We start from the raw sequence: 18,633 nt of genomic DNA on the forward strand, positions 1-18,633 counted from the left end.
TTTTGGACATATTGAGTCTCAATAGTTCTTATTGTTCCTTGTGCATTTTGCACTGGTTTTCGATTGCACAGCACCATACACATAGACATAGTGATCAAATGTTACACACTGTCTCTTTAAAGTTGTTTAAAACTAATAACTTTCTGATAACTGATTGCTACCAAATACATACACACTTCTTAAAATGTAGATTTGGTCAAATTACTTTATAGGTACTCATTATTCACTTTAATGTAAGATAATTCACTTTTCATGTTGATAATGTTACAAGACCAGTTGGAATCAAGCATAGGCATTTAATGGATATCTCCTCCTGAAAACATAAGGTACTAACTATTCTTGTTATGAAATTACGTTATTTTATTTTTGCCCGGTTCTGTTGGTGCATGCACCAAACGTAACAATGCACTTTGAACTCAGTTGTGGATTATAAACACATACTCAACAGAGAAAATATTTAACTTTCCATTTTTTTTCAAAACTTTGCATCACACCTCTAATGCATTTCTGGTTCTAAACTTATTCATAAACCCTGATTTGTGTGCGTGTGTGTGTTTGTTTGTTGATTATAGGCTACGAAACGGCTGAACCGGTTTTCGTGACAATGTACGCAGTTATACTGTAGGCTTCTGGGAGTGTTTTTAGCTAGGTTTGGTGTCAAGGCACCCCCAATAAATCCCAACGAAATTGCTAAATATCTGCTTCAGTGAACAAGCGTCTCTGGAGCTGCATAAAGCCAAACTCCTCTTCGGCACACCCCCGTGGTTCCCGAGCACTTTTTCAACAATCCAAAACCCCAACAACCTAGGCTAAGTACAATGCAATATTGATTTTTTTTTTTAATGAATGGAGTTTTTATTTCTCAAGATAGTGACTTTCTTTGCGCCTCTGCGATATTTATACTACCAAATTATCCTTTCTCCCAAATTCTTAGCAAACGTCAGATTTCACAGGCTTTCTAATGTGGCGCCCACCAAGCATACTTCAGTCAACTAATTGGAGGTAGAAATTCCTACTATATCAATTTACTTTGAATGCAGCACACAATCACTGCCGCGTGTTTATGACGTAAATGCGTCCGTCACCAACCGGACAGCGGGTTTTGCTTCCTCGAGTTTAGCCAACTGGCTAAACAAAGCACCCGCGGTAAGAAAAATAACATTGTCAATAATCTTGGTTAATTGTCGGTGCATTTATTTTTTAGAGGTAGCAATTTTTTTCATTTCTCATCTATGTGTTCTTTCACTGTTGCTAGCTGGCTAGCTCCTCTGTAAAACGTCAAAAATAGCTCCACCTTTTACTTTCTTCGTAGAGTAAACCGGACATTACAAAAAAATACACTACTTTTATTTTATGATTTGATCCATGTTGTTTTTACCGGAGGGGAAGCGTGACGTATTATGAAAATAAGCAACTGCGCTGAGCCGAATTAAGGAGAATTCTGAAATCGTCGATATTGTTTCGCAAAGTGATGTCAGTATGTTGAAGTTTAAAGTTAAAGGAACGACTTCTGTCCAAATTTCAGATTTGAAAAAAATCTCTAGCTCCAAATATCAATTCCCTTTTTCACCTTAAATGTGTTCACATCGTTCTCCATTGCGGAATATTCAAAGTGATATTTTCTTTCTCTCGATATTGTTACGGAAACAAGAGGATGAAGTTAGAAAGTGCCTGTGTCCTGCTGTTTCTCGCTGATTGCCTGTGGTCAGTCCCCATCGACCGAAAAGAGGACCACCAGGAAGTCAAGGATGGAGAACAAGAGGAAAACATGGTATGGAATTTAATTTAATGTATTTAATTTAATTTAATTTTTGATCCTTTGATATGTGCCTCATTTGACACACTTTGATGATTAGGACACAGGTCTGTACTATGATCGATACCTCCGAGAGGTGATTGAGGTCCTTGAGACGGATCCTCACTTCCGGGAGAAGTTGCAGACGGCAAACACGGAAGATATTAAGAATGGGCGCCTGAGTAAAGAGCTGGACCTGGTCAGCCACAACGTCAGGACACGTCTGGATGAGCTGAAACGACAGGAGGTGTCACGACTCAGGCTGCTGCTCAAGGCCAAGTTAGATAGCACCAATACGCAGAGTGAGTCAGAGAAACTTTGAACATATAACATAACATACAGGCTTACTGATCTTTTGCTATATAACTGGTGTCAGGCTCAAATTCTGTAAGCTATAGTAAAGTATTTTCTCCTAGAAAAATCTATCTTATTTTTTTTTCGTTTTGTTATTTATGATCAAAACACATGTATGGATATTATTTAAAATTTATTTTCTTAAATACTCTATATGAAGTGTTGAATGAAATGATCTGCATTTATATAGCGCTTTTCAATTCTGTAAGCTATAGTAAAGTATTTTCTCCTAGAAAAATCTATCTTATTTTTTTTTCGTTTTGTTATTTATGATCAAAACACATGTATGGATATTATTTAAAATTTATTTTCTTAAATACTCTATATGAAGTGTTGAATGAAATGATCTGCATTTATATAGCGCTTTTCAAGTCAATGACTTCCCAAAGCGCATTACATTGTGCTTCACATTTCCCAATAGCGGCCGTGATCTGTGCAGCCATGTAAGGCGCTAACCTGCTTATTGGGGGTAATTGGGGGTTCAATGTCTTACCCAAGGACACTTCGACATGTAACACGGACAAGCCGGGATTCGAACTGGGATCCCTTAATCCTAAAACGATCGCTCTACCTCCTGAGCTACTGCCCTCATATCTTGTTCTTTTTCAATTGATTTGTAAAACATGTTATGTTGTGGGTCTCTTGTAAATTACTTATTTTGAAAGGTTTCAACCCTACACCAGGAATAAATTGGAGTACATGAGAGAGTGAACCTGAATAACTTCTCTTTTAGGTGTACAGATGGACCACACCTCCCTCCTCAAGCAGTTTGAGCATCTTGATCCGCACAATCAGAATGCCTTTGAAGCTAAAGATTTGGAGCTGCTCATCTCCACGGTAAGAATTGCAACCCTTAATTGTAGTCCCAAAGAGTGTCTTTGGGTTTTTAAGTGAACCCCGACTGACTAATTTGAGAAAACGACCGCTATTTCTCTCAAAGAGACTGTCTAAATTTATAGTTGTACTTTATGGTATATTTTCACAACTCTTTTTTTGGCTATTTACACATATTTCATTGAATCCTGAATCATTACTGTAGCCTCAATGCAACATTAAACTATTTAACAAACACAAGATTTGCATCATCTTCCTGATGTGCTAAACATTTTATTTGGGTGATAATACAATGGTAAGTGTATATAGGCTACAACATGATCTGTTGCGCCATTACTGTGGATTCTACTGGTTTGGGTGCCTTTTTTTCCGTCTATTCACTCCTGGTTGACCACGAATTTTAACACTACTACTGTTAGATTTGTGATTGGATTAACATATTGGGCTGAGCAATTATTTGTGTAAATAAATTTAAAATTACAAAAACTAGCGTATTTTAACAACCATAAGATGTACTGTAATAAAAGTCTGTTCTGTGTGCCTTTGCTGTATTTAATACACATGCTTTATATACAATCTGCTCTCTTACACCTCACCCTTTAATGTTCTCTTTGTGTAGCAACAAAAATCCATGTATGCATATTTGAAAATGGAGTGGGAGAATGCTACATCCATCTTTAGAACAACACACACAGGCAATAGAGGAGGGCAAAACGGAGTTTCATTGGGCATTATTTAAATATCGATAAAAAATTACTTATTTTTTTTAAATCAGCGATAGTTGTGGGCATTGTAAAACACATGGAATATAACAAGTACAAAAACAGAGCGAGAACAAAGATTTTGTCTTTTGCTGGTAATCGGCACCAATCTAAACCATACGGAATTTTCAAAGATGTTTTACGTTGTGTTAACAACGTACTAGGGAATCGCATGTGCATTGAAGATGAGGACGTAGTGTATTTTCGCAATCTCACAGCATTATTAAGTTTCCTGCAGATATGTACGTGAGAAGCAACATGCTTATGTGAAAGATACAGTGGAAAAGCACGGTCCTGATTGCAATAACAGCCCTCAGGAATGTGCCACCAGCTGTCAGGTGTGCGCGGGGCTTGAAATGGGGACACAGAGTTTAATGGATTAAACCATGATGTTCTGCCTAATACACATACTCATTCTTTCATATAAAATCAATGCACACCCTTTCCCTTTTTAACATTCTCATAGTTTCTCCTCTACTAATTCTTCCTTTAAGAACACACACCCAGTGCCTACTGCACCTAAGAGCATGTCATACATTTGGAAGAAAATTGAATACTTTCATGTGCCTTATAGAAAATACCGTTGTCCTCCCCCCATGTGTTGAGACTAGCCATTCGCCGTCCCCAGGGATTCTACAAAACAACAACTATAAAGTAGACAATTAGCAATGGGCTACTAAATCAATATGCAGACATACAGTAGTGTTCAATATGTTATAAGAACAAATACTTTTTTGTCATTCAACTAAATGAAACTATCATTTGGATATACATACAAAGTATTTCTTTATGTACATTAAGTAGTGTAAAAAAAGATCAGGGTAGGTGTTATTAAGATCCTGATAGGGATTAATGTGTATTGATATATGTATTGTCTTAATACCCCTGTATTTTCAAATGTGTTGTATTTTGATTTGATTGCAATATTAGCCTTAGCAGATATCAATTTTAAAAACGTAATTGTATTTTTGTTTGTCACTACGTACTACCGGTACAGTTCTTATATCAAGTTATGTTTATGGCTTCTGCTCTGTAGGCCACTAAAGACCTAGAGAATTACGATGCTGAGCGGCACGAGGAGTTTAAGCGCTACGAGATGCTGAAGGAACACGAGAGGCGTGAGTACCTGAAGAGTTTGGACCAAGAAAAGCGAGAAAAGGAGGAACAACGGATGCAGGAGCTCAAAAACAAACATCGACAACACCCTAAAGTCAACGCTCCCGTAGGGATCTTATTTTCTCGATGTGTTAGTTTCCATTCAAAGTTCTTCATCTCTATTCTGTTTATCAGGGTAGCGTGGCTCAGCTGAGGGAAGTCTGGGAGGAAACAGACAGACTAGATCCCAAAGAGTTCAACCCTAAGACCTTCTTCAAGCTTCATGGTTAGTGAGATATCCTCTTTGCATCTCCCTATCTCTGACTTTGGCAGATCATATTTGTCCTTTACTTGATTAAGACACCAACGAGGATGGCATTCTGGACGAGCAGGAGCTGGAAGCACTTTTCACCAAAGAGGTACGTCAGGGTGTCTTGCACATGGAACTCAATAAAGTTGTTAATTCCGGGAACGTCATCAATCTCCATAGATGTTACAGATTTAATTGAAATAGATTTAAATCATAAAAAGGTTCTTATTTGAAGAAAATTATTTATGAATCAATGGATAATTTGATCAATATCATTTTTACAGGACCAATACTGATGCTGTTTGATTTTAAGCAGACATTCAGTTTCAGCAAAGTAAAAATGCTGGCATTGAATTTAAAAAAAAAAGAAACCCAACAGTTTACGTGCATGAAATACCTGAAATCCACGCGTGTATTATAATAAAACAAAGTTATAATGTTTCATGTTGTATAAAGTTGGAGGTGTCCTTAAAAAGTTGAACGTAGTTGGAGAGTGACTATGCTCGTCATTGCAGTTTTTTGTTGGTGTATCATGAAAATTGTATAAGTATGAAAAGGCAGTCAAGCGCAGTCTAAACACCAACCCCAAGATGTAACTCCCTTCTGAAGCACGACAACGCAAGTGGTTTTCTTAAACGGGTTTATTCTTTGGCAAAAGACGTCTTCAAACCGTGAAAACTTAAAAGTATACTAAAAATATACGATATTAAAATATTGTCAGTCATAAAACTCACATGTAACTGAAATCACGAAAAAACAAATGCTTTAACTCGTTGTCTGTGCAGTGAGAAAGTTAAGCTCTTCTCTTCAGTGCCTCTTTTCGGTGGCCGAAACCACGCCAGGCTAGGGTCCATTTAAATCGCGGCACACTGTCGCCGGCTAATTAACGTGCCCACCAAGGTTGCATATTTTCAAAATAAAAGTTCCTGTCTAGGCACCCTTGTATGTATACAAAATATCCAGATAAATCAACATTAATGTTTCCCAATAACACTCACACGAAAAATTAATGTAAATGCTTGCAACCATTGAACAAGAGTTTATTCAAGTGCGTCTAAAAAACGCATTTGTCCTTAATGAATGAGATGTGAGCCAAAAGATGGCGGAAGAAAGTAACAAAGTTTGAAATACGGACAGCACCTTTAAATTCTAAACCAAAGAAACAGATTTACAAAACAAATTAACCATTGCTCAAAGTATATTGATATAATTAGTGTTTATTAAGTGGAGCTTGATTAAAAAGCTACTAAGCTAGTAAAACATTAAACATCCGGGGGGGAAAAAAATCAGTCGCCAGGGCTTATTATTTTCTGTCTGAGTTTGTGGTCTTTGAAGGCACCACAAGTCCAGCATGCAAATTGTTCAGTAAATATTTTTCCATTTAACAAAATAATTGCAAAGGAGTAGTATGTGTAAAGGTTTGGCACAATATTGACATGGAGCTGCTGAGGAAGGAGAGGCTGTGGCAATGTTTTGCAGCAAGAGACGCATCACGCCTGTGCGAGCTGGCAAATAAAACGCGACAAAATGACGCTGTTTTAAATCAATCGCTGAAGGTCATCGATTTTAATTAGAACGAGACTCAAAGAGATGTCTACCAATATATTAAAAATTGGTGCCGATTATCAATTTTCTAGTGTCATGTTCTTACAGCTGGAGAAGGTGTATGACCCTAAGAACGAGGAGGATGACATGATGGAGATGGAGGAGGAACGACTAAGGATGAGGGAGCATGTCATGAAGAATGTGGGTGCCATTTTATGTCATGTGGGTAAGCTAGCAAGTGCTGCTATTTAATTATGTTTCCCCCTCCTTTTATATTTCCTCAAGGTGGACATAAACAAAGATCGATTGGTCAGCCTAGAGGAGTTCCTCAAGTCCACTGAAAAGAAGGAATTCAACACCCCCAAAGAATGGGAGGTAAAAAAAAGTTTGAGTTCCGAAAAGCTTGGAAAGGAAAGATAATTGTGTTTTTATTTTTATTTTGTCAAAGCTCAGTGCGATAAGATATGCAGCTTTTGCCGAATTTTGTGAGTGGTCGGGTGGGTATTCCATCTATTGGGGTTTGAGGGGCATGCCCCCGCATTGCAAACTTTTAAATACAAGAACTATTAACTATTTACAAGTTAACATCTGACCAATGTTGACCAAAAAAACACAAAACCTCTGAAAAACACGCAAAAATATAAATTAAAATTTGTATAACAAATCCAAAATATACAATTAGTCTCTACTGAATATAGGCTCTGAGGAAAACGCAATGTGCTTAGCTTTGAGGGATTGGTTAAAATTTATCTGTCGGCGTTGGACAATGGACAATGTTTTTGAGCTATTAATATCATTAAAATGAGTCTAAATATGGATCAATTTCCTGCTTTGACTCTTGTTTTTAAATTCCCCTTTTGTCCTCCATATTGCAGACTCTCTTGGAACAGTTTCTTAATGATCCTTTGGTAGGCTGGGAAACTCCAATAGTGTTGTAGTTTTGTTGATTACCTTAAATTTAATGTCACAACAGACCACACTTACGAAATCCTCACTTACTAGCACATCTTTGGTGGTAGATGGATGACTAAATGGTAAATAAAAGTATGGCTAGTGAAAATGTGATTTGTTTTGTTTTATTTCATTCTTCTCATGCTGAGGTTTTTCAGTTTTTCCTTGCCATCATGAAGGTTTTAAATCAGGGGATAGTGTAATAGTCTGTACAGCCTTTTGAGACTTCTTGTGATTAAGGGCTGTACAAATAAAGTTTACTTGACTGATATGTTTACTGTTGTTGTTATATATTGATGTTTAGACTTTTTTCTGTTTCAAGCTTTGTTCAGTTAGCTAATGCTTGTATCATTGATGTTAACTAGTGGACAAAGGTGACACACTAGAATAGAAATAGCAACACAATGGGCATGATTTTTTTAAACTGCCAGATAGATATCTAGGTATATTGTATTTATAGGGTTCGCACAGGTGCTTGAAATCCTTAAATGCTTTCATTTTAACGTTGTGTTTTCAAAGATTGAAAACTGCTTTAATTGTGAGTGAAATGCTTGTAAATGCATGAAATTGTTGCCATGGTTCTGAACAAGACGACACTACTCTCTGTTGGCTTCCCTTTGTCATTGCATTTCTTACCTCGTGATTAATGGCAGCTCGCATTAGTTTGTATAGTATTGTCCTATGAAGCGTCATCGCGCCCTACGATTGATGCGGCCGAGAGCTCAGGTGCATGCTACACCTTAACACAGGGAACAATGAAATGTGTATTAGTGCAAAAATTACGTACCAAATATGAATAAGGTAATGTTCCCCGGTGGTAAATTGTAAGGGAAATTTTTTTATGAGACTGAAAAATTAAGCTACAGAATCCTTACCCCACACCTTAATGGGGAGAAATTTCTCGAACATATTTACACACGGATTGTTCGGATCCATGAACAAATTGGCAAATTACTCAAGATCTTAAAACGATGTCTCGATAAACGTACACTAGAATTTGCCTCTGTAAATCGCAGATATATTTGTGGCTATGCATATACATGACTCGCACTGGATTCCTTCATTTAATGGTAAGGAGAATTTAGAAAATTGGCTTTGAAAGTCCTTATAAGGTGCTTGAATTTAACCATAAAAAGGGTGTACAAACACTATTCATTTTGTTATGTTTATTCATGCTGTCAAATCCTAGTTGTTATTTTCACACTAATTCCGACTTGGAAAGAAGATTTGTGTGTTTTTAGTTCATGCAGCGATCATGCTTGACTGTTGTGTTCCGTATACAAGACAATAGAAACTATGTCCATAATTCATATTAGCCCCACTTTTTTGGAAACCAGACTCTTGACACCAAGCCGGCATACACAGAGGAGGAGTTGCAACGCTTTGAGGCGGAGCTCCGTGACAAAGAAGAAGAGCTGAAGAAAAGGGCAGACACGCTACAGCAGGAGCAAGAGCTGCTAAAGGAGAGAGGAAAAGCTCTGGAGGCACAGAGGAGGGAGTACCAGCAGGTACCTCCCTGCCATTACGTCCTGCAGGCTTCCATTAAATCATCACAAACGTGACTAAAATGTGGTCGTTCCCAGGCCGTGTTGGAGATGTCGCAGATGCAAAAGGAGCAACCGGCAGCTGACGGACAGTCGATGGCCGGGCCAAAAGAAGAGCTTCAATTCCAGCCTCCACAACATGAAGTTAAAGGTAAGTAATCTATACTTAAATGGTAAAGGTAACCAAGTTACCAGAGGGCAGAAGATATTCATTTTTTGTGAGATGGTGCGACTAAAGACAACTTTTTAAGTAAGTACAATTAGGATTTTCAGTTAAATCATTATAAAAATCCACTACAGTTCCAAGGTTTGGAGTCACAGACGTTAGTGTTTTCCATGACAATTCATTCTTTTTTTATTAATCAAATGAGTTGAAAAATAAATAGAAAGTATAGTTGAGACATTGTTAGTGTTGTTAAATATGGATTTTTCACCCTAAACCCTTAAATGGTAATGTTCATGTTTAAATATCACCGCTAAATAGATTTGTTTATTAAGTAAGGCAAATAAACCAAATACATATAAATTGAATCCACTTTTAATTAAAACCATTTTAGGAATGGCTGCAACAATAGATCATATACTAATAAAACAAACGTGACGTAAAATTTAAAATTTTGGGAATGTTAGAAAATCCAGTTGGGTAAGAGTGTAGTTTTGCAAATATTTCCTCACACTCAAAATGAAAGAGTGGCCTCCAACCGTTTTACCTGCTGTGTGAAAGTAGTTTTTGTCGTGGTTAATATATACTGTATTTATCCATCCATCCATTATCTGCACCGCTTATCCTCAGTAGTGTCGCGGGGGTGCTGGAGCCCATCTCAGCTGTCTTCGGGCGGTGGGCAGGGGACACCCTGAACTGGTTGCCATCCAGTCGCAGGGCACACAGGGACAGACAACTCATTCGCTCATTCACACCTAGGGACAATTTGGACCGGCCAATTAACCTGACTTTCATTCTTTTGGGATGTGAGAGGAAACCAGAGTGCCCGGAGGAAACCCATGCAAGCACAGAGAGAACATTCAAACTCCACACAGGAGGTTGGATGTCATGACCTCAGAACTGTGCCGCAAACGCGCTAACCACTGCGCCGCCGTGCTGCCCTACTGATTATATATATATATATATACAGTAATCCCTCGGTTATCACGGTTAATGGGGACCAAAACCACCCGCGAAAAGTGAAAATCCGCGAAGTAGCGACGCCCCTTCAAAAATGCTTAAAAAAAATAAAATAAAAATTTCTTTTTTTTTTTTTAATTTATTTTTTTTAGACCCGGTAATGGGGACCAAAACCTCCCGCGAAAAGTGAAAATCCGCGAAGTAGCGACGCCCCTTCTAAAATGCTTTAAAAAAAAGTACTTTTTAAAAAAATATATTATTATTATTTTATTTTATTATTATTTGGTTTTAGACCCGCGAAGCTCTGAACCCGCGAACGTGGAACCGCGAAGTAGCGAGGTCCCACTGTATATATAATATATAATTTTGCACTGATGTGGGGCTACAACGAGTAGGTTCACAACTTGGACTAAATACTATCTTATTAGTCCACTAGTCACTGACTTTTGAAACAATTAGTCAAATTAATGGTTAATTTTTAATATTTTTTTTAGCATTAGGTTGATTTAATGATGTGGGAAATGATAACAAACACAAGAAAACGGGCATAGTAAAAGAAATGCATAATTTATTGAATATACTGCATATTCGCCTAAAAAAGTTAAATAAGAAATCCTTATCCAAACCAATTGGGTGTAGTGGTCGGTCAGAGACATACAGTAAATATACTGTGTAAATAAATCTTTGCAGGACCATAGGGTGCACAGTCTTAAAAAGCACTCCATAGCTGGTTTTATTTCTGTATTTAACACATACTCTGAGGCATCAACAGCACAATGTTGTCTGAAAAGTCTTTTACTGTCGTGATTTGTTCGACCCACTGCTCGACTCTTTCCTCCAACTCGGGCCACCTCGCCTTATTTCCGCGGAAGCTCAGCTGCGTCTTGTTGAACTGTCGAAGCTCGTTTTTCTGGCTCCTTCACTTGCGAACCATCGATTCATTAATGTTCAATTATTTCGCGGCTGCTCTTTTTTCTTGTTAGCATCGAAATCAACAGACCATGGCGGACAAAAGAACAAAAAGCATCCAATGGAGGGAAAGTAAGGTTTTGGATTTAATTCATATTTGGGGGGACAACTCTGTTCAGCCTCCAGTAGCACAAAAACTTTTGAATTGCTACATATCCTACAGTGTTAGGATCCATGAGTCCATTCGCGAACGATTCGTGCATTGCGTGTGACGTCTCATGTCCTCTTCTGTGTATGCGGGACACTTGTAAGTAAGTCACAGGAGATTGCGTACAAGTCAAATTTCGTTGGAATTTTGAATAATTGAACAAAAACATCGTATTTAACCCAAAAATCGTAATTGAGCAGAAAGCTTTGCTGTTTGAACCTAGCCTTTTATACATGTCCACACCTCACCCTTTAGCAATGACGCCCACAGTTCACCCTTTAGCAGCCTCATGGTGTCCTCAGCTACCGCCACCTCCTTACATCACACACACTGCACGGTAAGGCGTGCAGCATAATTTGGAGGTTTTGAAAATACTGTAAACATTTTTTATCCCTGTAAACCAAGATCAGGCTCACTAGCAGCAAGACACCTTCATATTTATCAAATATATATTTATTTTGTGAATTACATTCAGGGGTCAACTGAAGTCTGTAACAAAAGAAACTAACAATTTTCAACAGTTTGAAACCGAACGGTTTTAACGACTGACGTTTGTCGTTTTTAACGTGTTAAAAACTTTGGACTGCATCCATTTAGTTTTAAATCAGCGTCAAGAACAGTCATAATACTCATGCTTTCTTTTATAGCGAAATATACACATAGAAAATGTACATGTCATCCAAAACAAATGGCTTAAATCTTACTGAGGCGAAGCTCTGACAAGTTTATTCTGGCGTACATTATTCATATTTAAGTTGTTTATTTTTTATCTATGGTCACGCTTAATTTGAGTTTTTTTTTCTATTGCCCCAGCAGGAAAAGTTGCTGTTATGGAACCCATCGAAGATCCCCAAGTGCAAAATAATTTGCCTGCCGAGCCTCCACAGAACTTTCCTGCTCACACTTGAACAACCTACAGACCTTAACACAAACCTACAAACACACGCACTGATAATGCACTGATATTGCTGAGAGGTTGTACAAACTAGTTAATATCCCAAATTTGCTATGGCATGTAGAGAGTGTCGTCTGGTCGCTTATTTGTTTTTGGGACTGAGGTAGGAAACAAACTCGTCTGCTGTGTTCTGCATGATTTAACACTGTTCAAAAAGTATCATAAGTGTTTTGTTTCCTCACTTTGTTTAACAGAAAATATCTTTTAAGAAAAATCCATTGCGTGCCCATAGCTCATGGATTGACTTTGGAGGGTCCTAAGCACCAGTTTATGATGCGTGGTGACTGTCAAACTGCTCCACTAGATGTGCAAGAGCCTCAGCTTAATGACTTCAAATATACTCCTCATTACAATGTTAGATGTATTGATGGCCTCCTGCTGCATGCTTTAAAAATTAAGAAATTTGAAAGTGTTCACTTATTTTATTTAAAATTGCTAATTGCCCCGAACAATGTGAGGTTTTCACCTTTGGTCAAGCTGTTCGTACTGTGTCATACAAGGCAAGGTTTTTTATTTCTTTGACTGGAAACAACATTGCACCAATTTCATCTGAAAACCTAACAGTCCATATTTTTGGTGGGAAATAGATGATTGCAAAACGTGTCATCCTATATTAAATTGTGTTGTGCTAAGAAATATGTTGGCGTCATCAACAACTACATGACTAGACTTTCATCACGTTTGTGTCGTCGTTGGTGTCATGAACTAAACTATGAAGAAATCGGATGAAACCATTGTGTTATGTCTCTGTGGTGGGAATAAAGATGTCCTGTTTTATTCTGTATTACTGTAATTTTAAATACATTCATAATTTATGTCCAAAAGTTTCTGAATTAATTGTAATCATTTAAGCATGCCAATTGAGTGTTGGTGTTTGAAACTGATAAATTTGTAACATTTACAGTGGCTTGCGAAACAATTTGGCCCCCTTGAACTTTGTGACCCTTGCCACACTTCAGACTTCAAACATCAAGTTGTAAAACTGTAATTTCTTGTTAAGCATCAACAATAAGTGGGACAGAATCATGAAGTGGAACACACTTTATTGGATATTTTAAACTTTTTTAACGAATAAAAAACGAAAAAGTGGGGGTGCAAAATTATTCAGCCCCATTTAGTTAATACTTTGTAGTGCCAACTTGTTCTGCGATTACAGCTGCAAGTCGCTTGGGGTATGTCTCTATTAATCTTACACATCGAGAAACTGATATTTTGCCCGTTCCTCCTTGCAAAACAGCTCGAGCTCAGTGAGGTTGGATGGAAAGCGTTTGTGAACAGCAGTTTTCCGTTCTTTCCACAGATTCTTAATTGGATTGAGGTCTGGACTTTGACTTGGCTATTCTAACACCTTGATATGTTATTGGGTGAAACCATTCCATTGTAGCCTTTGCTTTATGTTTTGGATCATTGTCTTTTTGGAAGACAAATCTCTGTCCCAATCTCAGGTCTTTTGCGGACTCCATCAGGTTTTCTTCCAGAATGGTCCATCCATCTTCCCATCAATTTTAAGCATCATCCCTGTCCCTGCTAAAGAAAAGCCGGCCCAAACCATGATGCTGCCACCACCATGTTTGACTGGGGATGGTGTGTTGAGGGTGGGGAGCTGTGCTGCTGTTAGGCCAAACATAACGTCTTGCATTGTTGCGAAAAAGTTCGAGTTTGGTCTCATCTGACCAGAGCACCTTCTTCCACATGTTTGGTGTGTCTCCTAAGTGGCTTGAGGGAAACTTTAAACAACACTTTTTTATGGATATTTTTAAGAAATGACTTCCTTCTCGCCACTCTTCCATGAAGGCCAGATTTTTGCAGTAAACGACTGATTGTCCAATGGTCAGATTCTCCCACCTCAGCTGTAGGCCTCTGCAGTTCATCCAGAGTGATCATGGGCCTCTTGGCTTCATCTCTGACCAGTTTTCTCCTTGTATGTACTGAAAGTTTAGGGGGACGGCCCGATCTTGTTAAATTTGCAGTGGTCTGATACTCCTTCTATTTCAATATTATTGCTTGCACAGTGCTCTTTGGGATGTTTAAAGCTTGGAAAAACTTTTTGTATCCAAATCCAGCTTTAAACGTCCCCACATCAGTATCTCGGACCTGCATGTTGTGTTCCTCGTTTTTCATGATGCTCTCTGTGCTTTAAACAGACCTCTGAGACTATCACAGTGCAAGTGCATTTATACAGAGACTTGATCACACAGGTGGATTCCATTTATCATCGTTAGTCATTTAGATCAACATTGAATCATTCAGAGATCCTCCTGGACAGTGAGCTGGACTGAAAGTAAATGGGCTGAATAATTTTGCACACCCACTTTTTTGTTTTTTATTTGTTAGTTTAAAATTTCCAATAAAGTGTGTTCCACTTCAAGATTGTGTTCCACTTATTGTTGATTCTTCACAAGAAATTACAGTTGTATATCTTTGAAGTCTGAAATGTGGCAAAAGGTCACTAAGTTCAAGGGCCCACATAATTAGCAAGCTACTGTATATTGCATACCTGTCACTCTTTACGTTTTTGATTATATCAAATTTAATTACGTGATTTTTTTTTTTTTTAGAAATACAGTTTAAATAGCTCGGGGTTTTTTTTTGTTAGCTCAACATCCTTTTGCCCATTTCGTCTCGTTTACTGGTGGCACATGACATTATCATAGTTTGCTAAAATTATCACGGTACACCAGCTAATGTTCCCCGTGACCCTACTGAGGATAAGCGGTGCAGTTAATGAGATGAGATGAGACCAGCTAATGTTATCGACCAAATTTTCGTTTGGGAAATAAAAGGTGTTTCCACAAATAATTCTTGTTTTCATTCTACATCGTCTTGTTGTAAGTGGGTGCTGCGTTATGTTTGTAAAGTTAATTATCGCATAATGAAGGAAATTACAATCATTATTAAAGGGGGTAATTGGCTAAGATTGACGAGTATGATATTGTAACAATTGCTCCATAACGATTATTGTAACCCGTGGACTCACGTCTTTCCTAGTATTTCCCACAAGAATGCTGATGAGCGGTTGGAAGGCATCTCACTCCCACTTTAAATTAGTTGTACCACTCAATGCATATAATGCATCTCACGGTAGTCCCTGAACTGGGATTCCCAGATGCGGAAACTGTTTTGCTTGGATAGAATATGACATCATTAGCGTAATTGATTGTTTAAATAGAACCCTGCCCCATTGTACAGTAATTTACATACAGGCATATTGGAAACGCAGGACAAAAGCACAAAGTTACTCTGTGTGTTGGATCATATAGCTACCTTCGAAGCATTCCTGTCAACCTCAGCCAATTGCTACCCTTCAATTTCTCTTATTAACCAACGATAAACATTACAAACACAACGCAGAACCTATTTACTCACAATTAGACAGCCTCTTTATATTTGTGTAAACATGTCTATTTTATTTGCCAACTAAAGGGCACAATTCTTCCAGCTTCCTCCCTAGTTATTGCCCCACTTGCAGTCAATTTCATTAATTCATTATCTGCACCGCTTATCCTCAGTAGGGGGTGCTGGAGCCCATCCCAGCTATCTTCGGGCAGTGGGCAGGGGACACCCTGTGCTGGTTACCAGCCAGTCGCAGGGCACACAGGGACAGACAACTCGCTCATTCACACCTAGGGACAATTTGGACCGGCCAATTTGCCTGACATGCATGTTTTTGGAATGTCGGAGGAAACCCACGCAAGCACGGGGAGAACATGCAAACTCCACACAGGAAGGATTGTTCTCACAACCTCAGAACTGTGCCGCACACGCACTAACCACTGCTCCACCGTGCTGCCCTGTGCAGTCAATTTATTGTTGCTTTTTATACATAACAGTGAAGGATTTCACAGTCTTCACCTTCATGGGACATCTATGATGATGATGTCATCTTAATACTTTCCGTAAAAAAATTGTTAGACAACGTCCACAATTTGAAAAGATTAAAAATAAATGTGTTGAAAAGCAGCTGTCTGTCCGCTTGTGACGTCATTGCCAATCTTCTGAAGTTCCACAGAGGGAGACGAAGTCTTCAGGCGCACGAATAGTGTTTAAGGTGGCGCCATCACAATAGTGCTTTCAAAGTCCAAGTTGTGAACCTATTTTATAAACACGAATAATGTAAATCATGTGTAAGCAAGCCACAGCCCGTGGGCCATATGTGGCCCAGCTGTCGTTTTAATCTGGCCTGGCAAACAAAAATGATGAAAGTATAAAGACAATATTATTAGTAAATCAAGTTCACATTGCACAGATCCATGAACAGCCTGGCTCGTGGGGGCACCACTTCCAGTGGTGTGCCTTGTGCAAGTTCAGCCTGGTGGTACCCATTCAGCTCTGGGCCGTTTTTGGGAGTACGGGTTTGCTACATGGGCGGAACAAGCCAATTTTGGGGGATTCTCAAAGACCCAATTCAACCTGGGCACCCCCAAAAATTGTAACATCTTTAAAACTCTATTATCCTTAATAAAGGACAGGATAGGCTTAAATATGATACAAAAAATGCAAGATGAAAAATAATAAAGTAAAACAAAACAAAAATGTGAACAACTCAGTTTCAGAAATGCTCCATTCCATTCCTAGCACCGCTTACCCAGAATAACAATTAAGATTTATTTTGATAATTATTTTCTCCTTATCAGTTGAATGCATTATCATCACATTTTGATGAGTTATTCATAAAGCATTTATTAGTTTCAAAAAAGGTAATGAATTGATAATGGTTATTATCAATAATGATTATATGATAATAATCTATCTATCTACCCTGGTCATATCCCTCAGAGGGGTGACCGACAGCAAGACAAGCACAAAAACAAAGAAAATTAAAAAAGTAAAAGAAAAAGTAGCAACAAACACACACATTTTTTGGGGGACCATGGCCAACCCAAATGCCCAAATACTCAAACAAGTTAAGCACCTCCCAAGTTGGTCATGCTTTCGTCCCTCCAGATTAAACGGGACGCAAGAAAGCGGCCATGTCACTCGGGTCAGGGTGACACAACACACTCTTCTGTTCAATAGCAGGGCCCGACAGCTTTCACTGGTTTACCCCTGCCGCATCATACAGGTGCCCTGCCCATCCCTTAGAACACGTCTAAACATCCCACTATCCTTTCACAACACCTCTCCACTCATTCCTATCACCAACAAGAGCTCCAGCTTCCATTATATTTAGACCTCTTTCCTGCAGTGCGCTCATAACACCATCCATCCACGTCAATCGCGGCCTTCCTCTTGGTCTCCTTCCATTTACTTCTGCTGTGTAGATCCTCTTCAACATTTGCTCCTCATCCATCCTCTCCATGTGTCCAAACCAACCGAGTACTCTCTTATCCACACGCTTGCTCTGTTCTACTACTACTCCAGTTCTGTCTCTGTCAATTTCATTTCTCAATCTATCCAATCTCGTCACTCCTAACATACTTCCTAAACACTTCATCTCAAAAACATTTAATTCCCTCCTCAAATCTGCGTTCAGGCTCCAAGTCTCTGCACCATACAACACAGTCGGCACAATCACACCCTCGTACAGTCCCCTCTTAACATCCATACTCATACTCTTGTTGCTCATCACTCTCCTCAGAGCATCCAAAACCTTGCTTCCTCGATTCACTCTGTGCAATACCTCGCACTCCATTCCACCAACTGCAGGCCCATCACAACTCAAGTACATAAAGCTTTCAACTTCTTCCAGCACCTGTCCATGCAACCTTATTTGTAATGTCATGCCCACTCCATCACGTGAACACTTCATTACTCTTGCCAACATTCACACATAACTTACGCCTATCACATACTCTTCCAAACCCAATTACCAACCTTCTCAATGTTTCCTCAATCAGCCACTAGCGCTGTGTCATCTGCAAACGACAACTGGCTTACCTGCCACACTGTTCCATCATCTCTATACCTCTGCCAAATACTCTTGCATTCACCTCTCTCACCACACCATCCATGTACACATTAAACAGCCATGGTGACATCACACACCCCTGTCTCACACCAGTCAACACAGGGAATCACTCACTTGTCTCACTCGCTACTCTTACACATGCTCTGCTGTTCACATAAAACTCTTTAATAACAATACTGAATTATTTTCTTAGTGATAAAACAGTTTGATGTGGTTTCTGTGTGAATCAGGTCTTGTTTAATTGGATTCATGTGTGCAGTCCTGCATTTGGCAATTTTTTGTCTCTGCCTCATTTATCAACACTTGCAGTGCAATTTGAGTCCGCAGAAGTAGTGGTTGCA

At 38.8% G+C, this 18,633-nt stretch overlaps 1 protein-coding gene across 2 annotated transcripts; it reads left to right on the forward strand.

The window, feature by feature from the left end:
* Positions 1-1,035: 1,035 nt before the first annotated feature.
* Positions 1,036-13,208, forward strand: nucb1 (nucleobindin 1). 2 transcript variants are annotated; one of them, XM_088339950.1, is made up of 12 exons: positions 1,036-1,146; positions 1,652-1,771; positions 1,857-2,097; positions 2,883-2,986; positions 4,781-4,966; positions 5,035-5,125; positions 5,200-5,258; positions 6,803-6,895; positions 6,980-7,069; positions 8,983-9,153; positions 9,229-9,340; positions 12,243-13,208. In XM_088339950.1, exons 2-12 carry the CDS (start codon positions 1,655-1,657, stop codon positions 12,335-12,337), a joined length of 1,359 nt encoding a protein of 452 aa, XP_088196076.1. In that variant the 5' UTR covers positions 1,036-1,146; positions 1,652-1,654; the 3' UTR covers positions 12,338-13,208. The 2 variants fall into 2 exon arrangements, with proteins under 2 accessions (XP_088196076.1, XP_088196079.1); XM_088339953.1 differs by having other exon boundaries at positions 12,246-13,208.
* The last annotated feature ends 5,425 nt before the right edge of the window (positions 13,209-18,633 follow it).

The sequence above is a fragment of the Urocampus carinirostris genome, chromosome 1 (genome assembly GCF_059441175.1).
Source record: "Urocampus carinirostris isolate Australia breed hairy pipefish chromosome 1, RoL_Ucar_1.0, whole genome shotgun sequence".
NCBI lineage: Eukaryota > Metazoa > Chordata > Actinopteri > Syngnathiformes > Syngnathidae > Urocampus > Urocampus carinirostris.